The sequence below is a fragment of the Chelonoidis abingdonii genome, chromosome 3 (genome assembly GCF_003597395.2).
Source record: "Chelonoidis abingdonii isolate Lonesome George chromosome 3, CheloAbing_2.0, whole genome shotgun sequence".
NCBI lineage: Eukaryota > Metazoa > Chordata > Testudines > Testudinidae > Chelonoidis > Chelonoidis abingdonii.
Genome location: NC_133771.1, coordinates 58,297,814 through 58,312,712, shown reverse-complemented (window position 1 = coordinate 58,312,712; position 14,899 = coordinate 58,297,814). Strand labels below are relative to the sequence as shown.

At 42.0% G+C, this 14,899-nt stretch overlaps 1 protein-coding gene across 1 annotated transcript in view; it reads right to left on the bottom strand.

The window, feature by feature from the left end:
• The window catches only part of SMAP1 (small ArfGAP 1), a 239,813-nt gene that overhangs the window by 187,827 nt on the left and 37,087 nt on the right, over nt 1–14,899 (bottom strand). Inside the window, 2 exon segments of the mRNA XM_032804568.2 lie at nt 10,420–10,495; nt 13,355–13,440. Of these exon segments, the coding sequence (XP_032660459.1) occupies nt 10,420–10,495; nt 13,355–13,440 (162 nt within the window).

The window sequence follows — 14,899 nt, the reverse complement described above, 5'->3', positions numbered from 1 at the left end:
TAGTCTGTAGAACAGAAGAATGAGGGGGGATTTGATAGCTGCTTTCAACTACCTGAAAGGAGGTTCCAAAGAGGATGGATCTAGACTGATCTCAGTGGTACCAGATGAAAAAAGGAGGAGTAATGGTCTCAAGTTGCAGTGGGGGAGGTTTAGGTTGGATATTAGGAAAAACTTTTTCACTAGGAGGGTGGTGAAGCACTGGAATAGGTTACCTAGGGAGGTGTGGAATCTTCTTCCTTAGAGGTTTTTAAAGTCAGGCTTGACAAAGCTCAGGCTGGGATGATTTGGTTTGGAACTGGTCCTGCTCTGAGCAGGGGGTTGGACTAGATGACCTCCTGAGGTCCATTCCAACCCTGATATTCTACGATTCTATGGGTTGGCCTGTTAGAATTTGGCAGGCACAAGTAACTGCAACCCTAAAGTAGCCATTTTGTAATTGGCTGTTGACAACATTTCATTTTCTCTATTCCAGCTCCTAAACATCAGCGATGTTTCCCTCCATTACTTATTGTTAAGGAAATGACACACTATCACACACTAATACTCTGAGAACAGCTATTTACCATGGCAAATGGTGGTTCTAGAAATTTTGTCTGTATATATCCTCAGATTCTGCCCTCCATTATTTCTAATGTCTTAGAATAATCAGATTCTTGAAATAAAGGAACCAGAGAGAAGTTGGAGCTGCACCCCATTACACACCCCCAGATAAGTTGGCATAAGGACCATCAACATGCCACTCCAAAGGACACCACAATCCAGAAATTTCTCAACTCACAAAAATAACTACTAGGATCCACAGAGACAAATGCTCAAAAGAAAAACCATAATCTGTTCTAAGGAATTTCATGTGGCAGGTGACCTCATATGATATGTTTCATGTAGACTAGTTTAGTTTCCAGAAGTCAGAGGAGTTGTGGTGTTAAAGTCAGGCTTATAAACGAAAGCTAGTTACTATATTACCACAGAAAATACAGTCTCTATAATAGATGCAATCTGTAGAAAAGAAATCAACAGTGGTACACTTCCTATAGCTCCTCTAGATCAAGAGCCAAAACAATGACCACATTTTACAACAAAAATCTAAAATAACCATAGGATTATCCATGGTTCTGCAAATTAATTTAATCGAAATCAAGAAGGCAGAACAGATTTATGTATTCCAGATTTATATATTCTGGGGATGCTACAGCAGCTTTCATTTGTGCCCCTGAGTACAACAGATGGTTTTGCGGCTACCATACCACCTGAGACCACCACTGACTGATCCATTCTTGGGTTCAATAAAAATCCTTTAAAACTACTGCTCTCCAGTACTTTGATACATGACCTTCTCACACAAAGTAACAGAAAAACTTTGTGTGAGAAGGACACAACCACTATAAGAGAAACTTGCTGAATGTCTGAAAACTCAGCTAGAGTTGGCAAGTCACCTTTCCAGAAAGTAAACTAGCTTCAAACTTTGACCTTCGATTCTTGATGCATATCACTCAGTTTTGAAAGCAACTTTAGAATCTGGTGACAAGAAAAGTGTGACGCTAAAAAGTGAATTTCCTTGTCAAATAATACTTTGCCAGGGGCCCATCAAGATATCCAAAACTTTGTAATATGTTAACTTAAATTTGCCTGACCACCAATTCTATTTCAGATTTCCCCATCCTGGAAATGTGGCATACATTATTTGTTCCTAGACATATATGTTTCCATTTAGCCATATTAAAATGTATATTTGCCTGAGTCCAGCTTACCAAGCGATCCAAATCACTCTGTCAGTGACATGTCCTCCTCATTATTGACCTATCTTCCCATAATTGTGATCAGTTAGACCCTGAGCCTGTCCCTGCCCCAAAAAGGTTACAGTCTAAATACACCCATACATACGCATCTCACTATCTATGGAGGTGGGCTCAGAGTTCACTGCTTTGCGGTTTACAGTACTACTCTATCAAAGTCAGCATCATCCCAGACCTGCTGGGTAAGTGCATAGATGGACGTGAAGGTATGGACCGATGACCAGGTGCCCGCCCTACAGCTGTCCTGAATGGCACTTGGGCCAAAACTGCTGCTGAAGAGGCCTGAGCCCTGGTAGAGTGGGCAGTGATGATCGCCGGGGGCAGTACCTTTGCTTGATCATAGCAGATGTGAATGCAGGCCATGATCCAGGAGGAAATTCTCCGAGTGGAAACAGGGTGACCATCCTGTATGCCACAGCAAGGAAAAATTGTGTCGACTTACGGAATTGCTTGGTCCAGTCAATGTAGAAGGCCAGAGCCCTCCTGACGTCCAGGCCATGTAGCCTGCGCTGCTCCTCCAATTTACGCAGCTTTAGAAAGAGGACCAGTAAGTAAATGTACCGGCTCGAATGAGACAGAAAACTACCTTGGGAAGGAAGACTGGGTGTGGTCTTAGATAGACCTTGTCCTTGTAGAAGACTCTGTAAGGCAGTTGCGAGGTAAGCGCCTGAATCTTGGATACCCAGCAGGCGGCCACCACCACCACCAGGAACATGACCTTCCAGGAGAGGAGAAGGTGAGAGCAGAAAGCCAGAGGCTCAAAGGGGCGACCCGTGAGCCGCAACAGCACCAGATTCAAGTCCCATGGAGGAACAGGATCCTGGAGGTGCGGACAGACATGCTCCAGGCCCTTAAGGAATTTGGCTGAGATACTCTGAGAGAAAACCAACCTGCCTTTGAACAGTGGGTGGAAGGTCAAAATAGCCACTACATGGACCTTGATAGATGAGAGTGACAAGTTCTGAAGCTTGAAGGGCAGGCGGTAATCTAGAATGAGCTGAAATGGGACTCGCTTGGGACAGACCCCTTTATTTTCCATCCAGAAGGTGAATCACTGTCATTTGTCCAAACAGGTGGTCCTTGTGGAAGGCTTTCTACTGCCCAACAGGACTCGCTGGACCTCAGACAAGCTCTGCTGGTCTTGTGCATTTAGCCAAGCAGCAGCCAAGACATTAGATGAAGTGCTGCCAGGTTCGGATGCAAGAGACTGCTGTGGTTCTGGGACAAGTCCACCTGAGCGGCATCCGAAACGGGGTCACCACTGAGAAGTCTAGAGTGCTGAACTAGTTATGGCACAGCCACTTGGCGCTACAAGGATCACCTTCACCCTGTCCTGCTTGATCTTCACAAGGACCCTGGGCAGCAACAGAACCAGAGGGAAGAGCCCCCGACCACGGGAGCAGGAAGACTTCCCACAGGGATCCCTTGTCCCTGTCCTGGAACGAGCAGAATATGTGGCATTTCCTATTCTGCCTGGACGTGAATAAGTTCACCTGGGGAGTTCCCCACCTGTGGGGGACAGAACTGACCAGCTCCAGGTGACAGGACCACTCATGGCAAGACGAGAATGTCCTGATCATTCAGTCCATATTGTGTCGGTTGAGGACAGAACGATGCCAGCCACACCTGTAGGGGCCTGCATGCTGGACCATGTAAGTGCATGTCACCATGTAGCCCAACGGTCTCAGGCATGTGTGGGCCATGGTGAACGGGTGGGCACACAGACAACATGAGGTCCATCATGACTTGGAACCGAGTCTTAGGGAGGAAGGCTCTGGCTCGAGTCGAGTCGAGCACTGCCTCAATCAATTCTATAAGTTGCACTGGGGTAAGGGTCAACTTTGCCATTTATTATTAGGCCCAGGTCGTGGCAGGTGGAACAGACCAGATCGAGATGCCCCTGCACCTGATCCAATGACTGACCCCTAATCAACCAGTCATCAAGGTACAGGTAGATTTGGATTCGCCCCCTTCCCCGATGTTGCAGGTAAGTGGTCGCTGGCACCATGCACTTGGTGAACACACCGGAGCTGACAAAAGACCAAAGAGCATCGCCATGAACTGGAAATGGCGCTGGCCCAACATGAAATGGAGGAAACGCTGGTGTCCCAGGAATATGGAAGTACCAGTCTCTCGGATCCAGAGAGGGGATGATGGAGGACAGGGAGACTATATGAAACTTCTCTCAAAAAGTTGACTTGTTGAAGCGACACAGGTCTAGGATAGATGTGAGGTCCCCTTTTGCCTTCAGAATGAGAAAGTAGCGGAACGAAAATCCTCTTCCTTCCATGTCTTGCGGAACCTCTTCAGTCTACTGAACAAGGAAGTGCTTGTGAGAAGCGTCCCTGAATAAAGAGAGGGAAGGGGATGGAAGGGTTGGTCAGCTACAAACTGCAGGGTATATAGCCTGATGAGACTGTGTCAAGACTACTGACCAGCAGTGTAAGATGATATGGGACCAAGCCGACCAGAAAGGATGGAGGCGGTTGAAGATGAGGAATGGATCCAGTGCAGTGACTGGTGCATCATCCTCAGGCACACCATCAATATGACTGCTTTTGGCTGCCTTGTTTCCTGAAAGGACCTGGCTGGGCAGGAGGACAAGACTATGACTGGTGGCACCGCTTAAAACCCCTGTCTTTGTTCTTTTTGTAGGAGCCAGATCGAGGGGTACTCCAAGACCTCAATGACAGTAGAGGGCGAAACAGCTTTCTGGCCTGCTGAAGACTATGTAGGCCCAAGGAGTGGAGGGTGGCCCAGGTGTCTTTAAGGCCATGCAGCCAAGCATCAGTTAGCTCTGAGAAGAGCCCCAGTCCCTTGGAAGGGAGGTCCTGGAGGGTGGATTGCATCTCCTGGGATAGCCCGGAGGTATGTAACCAGGAGCTACGCCTCATGGACTATTGCAGAGGCAACCACCCTCGACAGTAAGTCCATGCCATCCAGGAGGACACTGCTGGCTACTCCCTTGCCCTCTTCTACCAGAGTGGCAAACTCCTGCGCCCGATCCCGTGGGAGGCTCTCTGTGAACTTGCCGACGATATCCCACGGGTTGAAATTGTACCTGCCAAGTAGGGCCTGATGATTAGAGACCCTAAATTGGAGGGTTGCTGTTGAAAATTTTTTTCTGCCAAATAAGTCCAGCCTCTCATTAGCTTTATTTCTGGGGTTCCACTCACCTGGCCCTGCTTGGCCCTTTTGTTGAAAACGGACATGACCAGGGACCCCGCAGGAGGGTGCGTGTACAGGTATTCATACTCCTTTGTGGGGACATAGTACTTTTCTGCCTTCTTGGATGGGGGTAGAATGGAAAAGGAATATGCCACACCAATTTGGCGATCTTTAGGACCCCTGGCAATGCAACTTGAGGTGGGGCAGTGGAGGGAACGACATGGAAAAGGTCATCGGGCATCTCAGCTAGCACCTCAGTCTCCACCACCACCCCTTTAAGTAGGGCTTGGTGTTCTCTGAAGTCATCAGGGGGGCCAGCAGTTTGCGAGGGCCACACCACTGCCTCGTCCAGGGACAGTGAGAAAGACTGCACTGCTGGAGGATGGAGAGTGTCCCGTAACTGTGTTGGGGACCACTCCCACTGTTGCTAGGGCCTCCCTCGGAGTCACTACTTCAGATTCGGCCCCTTGCTCCAAACACCACTGCCAGCTGCACCAGGGGTAGCATGTCCAATGCTGCCTGGAAGGAGCACTGGAAGTACAGTGATGGCGTAACAGGCATCATCCACAGATTCCAGTACTGCCACAGATGCCTTGGCGGGCTCCCAACTGGGAGATGATTCATCCTATACAGGAGAAGGGCTGAACTGTCCCTCTGACTTCTGGTGACCAGTGCAGGGCCGTAGAAGCATAATTCTCAACTGATTCTTGTCAGTGACCAGTACAGGGAAGGGGAGGGCCAGTGCCTGCACGAAGAATGGTATCAGGGCCCCAGCAACCGGTGCCACGACCAAGAACGGTCTTGTGTTGGAGGGGACCAACGCCTAGGAGATCTGCAAGGTGACTAGGAGATCAGCCGGGACTAACTACTAAAGTAGTACTAAATCACTTAACAGCTAACTAGTCTATGACTAAACAACAAAAGGAGAATGATCTGAACAGTGAAGAACCACTAATGCTCTTGCTAAGCAAGACCAGGCACTCCAACTAACCGTCACAGGTGGTAAGAAGTAACTGAGAGGGCATAGGGCCAGAAGGCACTATAGCTGACCACACAGAAACTGCTAAGGCAAAAGTCTCCAACAACTGTGCATGTGGGCACACACACCCCTAGAATGAAACTGACATGAGCAAGCACTCAAAGAAGATATCATTCCCCAGCGTCATGGGCAGAACTCAGATTCGATCCAGATTAGATCGAAATATATTTTAAAGATATACTGGAGAACACTGAAATTAAAATTAAAATAATTGTAATAATAAATGTTTAATTACCACAACATATAGGAGCCCCAGTCATGGACTAAGATTCCATTATGCTAAGCATCGAACAAAAAGATAGCCCCTGCTCCAAACAAACAGTTCTACAATTTAAGTATGAGACAAAATGCAACAAATAGTTCGGATACAAATGGGGAGTACAAAAAAATCAATGAGACAACCAGTACAAGATTATTGTTGGCATCACAACAAAGGACATTTCTGAGGGTGGATAATGAGGTAGCTTTGCAGATATTTACAGGAAGTATCTTGGTCTCCACTCCAAATAAGATATTTATGAAAAGATTCTACACAATTGGCTATAAATCTATTAGTAAACGTTTGTAAGCATGAAAAGTTTCAAGTCATATATCCATAAAAATGTAAAAGTGAAATTAAGTTTTTGTCACAATTTCATGTAATTACAGAGATATTATTCAAACACTGGGATTTCAAAAATGTTTTAAACCCTAATACTAATTTGTAGCAGCGAATCAGTGTTTTGTTTAAACTCAACTAGCTGGCAATGCCATTTACAGTAGCAAACTGCTGAATACTGACCCTTTACTACCTAGATTTTTACTATCTGAATTGTCCAGGAAAGAGCTGGACAGTGCAGAACACACATTTTTGAGGAAAATTCAGGACTGGAAGTGTGTTGAGGTCACCCTGAAAGTAGTAACCCAGCTGGTGGAAGCCACCGTGTGACTGAAGAAGTGTTGCTGATAGGATGCTGGGGTCAGAGTTGCTGGACCAGGACTGCAGCTATACACAGATACTCAGGGAGTGGCATGCGTGCTGTTAGGAGCAGCCCTGCTTGGAAGCTAAAACAGCACAGCATTGTGAGGCACACAACTGGCCTGCAGTCCAGAATGTGACAGTAACACTTGTTCAATAACAACTTACTGTTTAATTGGGGCTCGCATCAGTCTTTTCATTACCTCATTCCAAACATCTGTCATATCTAGACTGTATTTAAAAGTCCAAGGAATAGAGCACATACCAAAAGGAAACCTAGGAAAGTGATGTACTAGGACAGGTGACTCTTGACTGACATACAGTACTTGTAGCAATAGTCTCTTAATAAACTAATATTCTTAGGGCTGAACAATTTCAAAAAGCACTATTGTAGCAACAACTATACTTGTATAATCTCTATATGAAAAGTATGCTTTTGTTATACACCATAAGAAAATCCAATTTACATGCTAAGTAAGAAGTTCAAGTTTTTAGTCACAATCGCACATGAATTTGTTTATGACTGTAAATCTTACCTCAGGCTTATTATGATTATGTCATCTTTTTAAAAAATAAGTCTGAAGTTGTAATTTAAATGCACACACTGATGAAATAAAGACATTCTAAATGAAAGCAAGATGGCTGACAAATACATTAAGGGGGGAAAAAACTGGACAAAACTGTACAATTACTTTGAACAACAAATTTTAGCATTAAGAAACCTTTAAGTCATCCCTTTAAAATATTTTGCTTATTACTCTGTTTATCCAGTAAGTTATGAAAACAGAACTTGTCTCCCCAAATATCATCATTAGACATTTGTGTTCTTTAAAAGAAAATGCAGTATTTTGATTAAAAAAACCTAACAGTATTAATAAAAAGGCACACATTAAATGGATTAAAAGCTGATATGTTTCAAAATGTAGTTTTAAAGGGAATCACTGAGTGGATATGTTTCTAGTAGGGTCCCACAGAGATCTGTTCTTGGCCCTACGCCATTTAATATTTTTTATCAGTGACCTGATAAAAGAAAACAAAAATCATTGATTAAATTTGCAAAGGACATAAGGATTGAGGGAGGGATAAATAATAAAGAGGACAGGTCACTTATACAGAGCCATCTGTATCACTTGGTAAACCAGTGACAAGCAAACAATATGTATTTTAATAAGGAAAATGTAAATGTATACATCTAGGAACAAAGAATGTAGGGCATATATGCAGGATGAGGGACTCTATCCTAGGAAGCAGTGACACTTAGAAGACTTGATGGTCATGGTGGACAATCATTTGCAAATGAGTGCCAAGTACAATCCTGCGGCCAAAAGGGCTACTGCAAATCCTTGATGTATAAATATGGGAATCTTCAGTAGGAGTAGCGAGACTGTTTTACCTTTCTATCTAGCACTGCAATCACTGCTGGAATACTGTGTCCAGTTCTGATGTCCACAATTCAAAGGATGTTGATTAATTGAAGAGAGGTCAGAGAAGAGCCACAAGAATGATTAAAACATGCCTTATACTGACAGACCGAACTCCTTGAGTCTCTGGATCAACAAAGAAAAGGTGCAGGCGTGACTTGATCAAAGTCTAGAATTACTAACTCAGAAAATAAATACTTGATAATGGGCTCTTCAACCTAGCAAAGAAAGGTATCACACCATCCAATGACTTGAAGTTGAATCTACACAAAGTCAGACTGGAAATAAGGTGTAAATTTTTAATAGTAGAGTAATCAATCATTGGAACAATTTAATACAAGTCAAGGTGGATACCCCATCACTGGGGATTTTAAAATCAAGATGGGATGTTTTTCTAAAAAAAATGTGTTCTATAAATTGTTTCAGGGACGTTTCATGGCATGTGTTATACAGGAGGTCAGACTAGGATGGAGTGGCAAACCACAGCCAGTGGGAGATGCGATCAGCTGAACCTGGGGACGCAGAAGGTAAACAAACCGGCCCAGTCCGCCAGGGTGCTTACCCTGGTGAGCCTCGTGCCAAAGATTGCCAATCTCTGTTCTATCTCAACAACAGTACCCTTAAGGTTACAGCAGGACAAACTCCATCTACCTAAAACCTTAAGAATTTGGAAATAAGTTATGAGAGAAAGAAATGGACATGTTTTCCCCCTTCATATCACCTATAGCACTGTTGATAACACACCAATGCTTCATAAGGCTTTCACTTCCATCTCCAATAGATGGCCCAACTTCAAACTTGCACTCTCATGCACCAAAAAAAAAAAAAAAATCTTACTAGTGACTTCATATGCTTTTATATCCATCTCAAAAGAGCAGCTCATCTGACTATCTCACATTCCATGCATTTGAGAAACTACTTTACCATCTACTTCAGGAATGTTAAGTACAAATATTGTTTTAAAAGGTCTTTTAACTGGGTCACAGTCACATCCTTCCCTTTGGCCTTCATATCCCCAGCCTAGGTCTACACTATAATGAGATACAGAAGTAATTATTAGTCCCTTTGGAGACCAACATTGCTGGATTTTATTCTGGGCTCTGGAAGGGGAGTTTAGTTTATAGTAGTTAGAGACAGAATAAAAGAGTGGTTTAGTCACTCTGGAAGGCAGTGTGGAGCAATGGATGAGACAGGGGATTGTCATGTTAGAGACTTGGGTTCTATGCCTGCAGTGATCTTGAATAATTTTTCTGCTAATTTATTTCAAAAACTCAGTCTTCAGCAGTTCTCCCCTAACTGTCTTAGGTCGAGGTTCATGACTGTAGTCAATAACAAGGGGAGAATGGTACCAGAATTTAAACTGCACTTAGGAGGTAAGATTTGAACTCCTGGTCTCCTCCTTCCCAACTCAGGGAACTTAAGACTACAGGGTTAATTGGCAAGATCTATTTCTCCTCATGTTTTTTAGCCTACAAAGAAAAGAGAGACTACTGAGGGGGAGTGGAGGCATGAAGGGAGGTGTCTCCAAAGTTAGTGATTTTTAAATTATTATTCTCTCAATGTCAATTCATTTTCCATCAAACCACCAAGAAAAAAATCAATACCGCTCCAAGTTCATACTCTGTGTTTTGGTTTTTGCCACTTCAATAAAATTTTTACAAAATAAAGCTTTACAGTTCCTGTTAAAACTTAACTCTGAAACATAACCGTAACTATATAATAATCATCTCACACACAAGTTGTTAATCTCTAGGTTTTTGTGAGGGTAGGGAAGTTGTCTGTCTGTCAGGTTGTTGGGGTTTTTTTTTGTTTTTTTTAAACACACACAGATAATGAAGATCAGCATTGTATGGCTCCGGACCAAAGGAACGTTCGCTATTGTATGTCCATGTCTTTATCATCTATTTAGTATTCCTACATACCAGTAGGTCTTCTGATAAGTACTAACAAACAATTTTAAAATTTCTCCAAGGGTAATTTAAAACTTCAAGAAAAATACAAAGAATACTATCTGAATTACTGGAAGAATTGCATACTTACACTAGTGACACTGATTGCATTTTTGTCATAGTACTTCTTTTTTTCATATTTATCCCTGATGAAAAATTCTACAGCTCTGAAAACAGGCAGTTAAGTAAAACACAGTGAGAGGAAGAAAAAAATAAATCAAAAAACTGGTTAATTAAGAATATTCCAACTAAAAGAATGACATTCGGTTCTAATTCTCCAACATTTTTGCAATTTTATTTCAAAAGACGAGAAAACACAAAACCAAACCTGAACTGCTTTAGTTACTTATGCACATGCTTAATCACTTTCAATGAACTTATCAATAGTAAAAATTCAGTCACAGCTACTTAATGCTTAGATTTCATATGTACTTCTCTTAGCTTCATTTTCTTTCTTTGAAATCATACTTCACAATGACATGAAAAATTGATATGCAAAGTAGATGTGAGTCAGTGTCCTACCATCAAAATATTTTCACTCTGTATTTATATTATGCAATAGGTTCTGAGCACCCACAAAAACGTACAACATACAACCCTGCAACAAGAATCACACATATGTAAGGCTGGAATTTCCCTAAACTAATAAAATATAACATAATACAATGATCAAATTAAAGTTGCAACTGGAATTCGATCAATGGTTAATTTCTCTGGCTCATCAGTTACTACAGTGAGCAACTACATCAATTTATAAGGTTAAAACAAGAATTATTTCAATACTTCTTAGGAAAGTTAAGGAAGAATGCTTCTCTTTTAACCTAATCAACTGAGCTAAGAGTCTAGTCTACTAAAAACGGCAGCTGAAACTCTTGCCTTGCTTTAAAGACGTATAACACTGAGAATTTTTTTTTTATAGCTTCCCATTTTGATGTTCCATCTTAAAGTTTGCCTGAACATACCACCTTTGATAGACCCTATTTATGTAGCTTATTCCCCCAACACAATAATGCAGTGTCTGCATCTTTCTGATCATTTCTGCATCTGTGAGAAAGTAACCCAAAATCAAGTACATGGAAGCTTTGGAATAGCATGCTTTTAACCCAAAATAACTTCTTACTAATTAGATAACTGACCTGGGAGTGGAACCTTGGAGAATTCAGTAGTCATCTTCTTTAACTCATGTGATAGATCTCAGTTGAGATCTACTGTAATTCTGATGGTGCAAATAACTTGAACTCACTTCGCATGCAGGAAGGTGATTAGTCTCTTTTTTCTTTTAGCTGTATATAGACTTCAGGCATGGCTTAGCTGGTAGTTAGAGTCTCTCTCTTCTCCTTCTCGAGATGGCCAATACAGTGAACAGAGCAGGATACAACTTCACGTGTCATTTTTGGTGTGAGAGATTCCCTTCTTCTGCACGGAGTCTTTTGCAGGGTTCAGGGTCCACGTGCCCTGACTCAGGAATCACTTTTGTCCAGTTACAGATTCCAGCATACTGGCTGTAACTTATTATGGACCAATAAATTTGTATCTCAATATGAAGTTATAGCAGAAGACTCCAGACCAAGGTAGATGTTTTCTTGCAAAATCCGTTGATGACTACAAACAGATGTCCTCTTCAGAACATGTGAAAAGGAGTTGGCAACAGACTTCCATCTAATGAAATCAAGCCAATTCTCACTTTGCTAAATATAAAAGGTCCATTATCAATATCCTCTTTCACACATTTCCACTCATTTCTTGTGACAATAAGCATGACAAGGGAAAAAAGACTTGGAGAGAGGCCAAGTTCAGTGAGTGCATGACCAATTCCAGTGCCCTTTCACCTAAAAATCAAAGTTGCTTTAGCATTCCTTATTAGTAATAAACTTCATTTAGTATTTGACCAAATAAAAGTTATCCAGGCTCAAACTACATTCAGACATATTCCCTACGATGTGCTTACAGTGAAAGACAATAAAGCCTAAGGCTTTAATGCGTTTGCAATCAGAAAGCTTTCAGACAGCCTAACCATTTCACGCTCCATACACAAAACTACTCAGAACAACCTTTTATTGTTCCATAACACACTTTTTAAACTCTGTTTCCGGGTAAGATATGATACATGAGCTATCAGTACAGATCTATTCTTGCGGATCAGCCAGGGTTCTAACAACTGAGGGAGCTTATAAAGGCTGGAAGCCCACATACACAGCTAGAATTAGCCCCATGATGGTCTGGAACTGAAGATAAGGCAGCAAAACAGATTGAAAGCAACCTAAATTAATACTAGTAATGAAGTTAGCTTTCCAAAAGTATCAAAAAAAAACCAGCACACCATTAAAATCATCACTGGCTTGGTCATGCACTCCAACACTCCTTGGCACACCAACATTTCACAAATATTTTTCCATGCGTATCAAACCACCATACCAATTCACCTCACTATTCAGCCCACACAACTCCTACTTACCTTCCTACCTAGTCACCATTCATCCACCTGACTCACTCAGCATTTCATTCACTCCAAATCAATTCACCCTACCATTATCAAAATTCACCATTTCCCCATTTTGCTTCAAGACCCAACTAATTCAATCTGTTTTCTATTTATCAATTTTCATCTTCCTTTCTGTCCCTCATCGCTCACCGCCTATTCAGTTCAGCTCCCAGCTGCACCAAATGATCTACATCTCAGCAGTACACCTTCAAGACAAAAGGCATAACATCTATGAGTCTTCAATCAGAAATCTTCTCCCTGTGTACGCACTTATAAACTATGAACACATCAGTTCTTAACCTCTCTCTCTAAAAAACTAAATACATTTGTCAAGTTTCTTACCGTAAGGGACGTTTGCTGAACCATTTCCCATTTTCCAATGTCTCTAGTTAGGCACCGCAAAATAATAAGTGTAAAAAATATCAACTTTAATTAAGGCTGGTATGATAAGTTGACACCTATCAAATTCTTCATCTAGTTATGTAACACTTGGGTTGTACTAAGGCTCCTTGAATTTGCAAACAGTAAGACAGAAAAAGGATACTGATCTGTTTGTGGTCTTCGGAAATTCTCTGGTAGATTAGCTTCATAGAGTATCCTTGCCTTCGTATTTCCCATATCCTGCATGCACTAAAGAAAGATGGTAGAAGAAGAATTATATTGTACATTGCTAATTTGGGTCTTGGAAACATTTCCATTGTTATTCTGACCATATAAGTGAGAGGATTAAAAACTTGTGCACTACATTAAGAACTGGAGGTTAAATCCCCTAATCACATCCATTTGTTTCATACATGTTCTCTTCACTCCTTTGAAGGCAATGTTCTGTTTTTACCATTTGTCTATTCAAGTGTTAGTCTATTCAAACACAACCCTGCTTTGCATGTTTTCTGCAACAGAAAGATTTACAAAAAGCATTCTAAAAAGACCGCACATTAATGGGAATTATAAGATGTTTCCTGTGGAATTTGCTACTCTGGGTTCACTTAAGACAGTTAAAGTGGACAGAGCTTTAAAAAAGTATCACTTCTATCTGAAATTTTTTATTTTAGTATTTCGAAAGTAGCTTCTAAGATTGCAAGTGAAAGATTAAAGGAAAAAGGAGATATATACTCGGTCATAAACTGAATATTTTTGGTAAAAAAGAGTGATCCAAGAAAGAGCAGGGGTCGGCTTATAAATGGGTCTACACCAAAATTTGATGATTTTAAATGCTATGGCGGGGTCGGCAATCTGCGGCACGCAAGGTGATTTCCTGTGGCACGCTGCTGCCAGCCTGGTGTCCCCGCCGCCAGCCCTGCTCAGCCCACTGCCGGCCTGGATGGATGGAACCCAGGCCAGCAGGTCCGCTCAGCCTGCTGCCAGTCTGGGATTCCATCCGCCGGCCCCTGTAAATGTAAAATGTATTATTGGCACGCAAAACCTTAAATTACCATGAATAAATTAAGACTTGACACACCACTTCTGAAAGGCTGCTGACCCCTGCTTTACGGAATCACTGAATATCTAATACATTGTTTTGTTTACTTGGAACATCTGCAGGCATGGAGCCCCTCAGCTCCCTGTGGCCACAGTTCGCCATTCCCAGCCAATGGGAGCTACAGGAAGTGGGGAAGAGAAAGCTTTAGGTATATGTTGTCTAGATTTGTCTGGTAATTTCTTGCTAGCTGTAATACTTTTATTTTGAGACATGCATATGGACTGAAGCAATGAGTCCTAGACTGAGGAAGATTACTATCTCGTTAGGATTCTCTTGAAGTTTTGTAACAGCAGAGTGACACTTCCAAGATGGAAGGGCTTTCCTTCCAGAAGAGAGCCTAAAATTGTGCCAAAGGAGGAGAGCTTCTGCATAAGATGATGTGATTTCTTCCAATTTATTCAGATACCCAGTTTCTCCAAAAAACAGACACCATAGTCCAGATTGATGGCCAGAGACTTTTGAGATGAAGTTTATTAGACATTAACCCGAATAGAAGTATATATTATCCTGCAGTCTTAAGCGTGCTGTCATGACAAAGAGACATTTTGTAAATACCTGAGGGGCAGCAGAAAGGCCAAACGGGAGGACCCTGTACTGGTAGTGATTTAA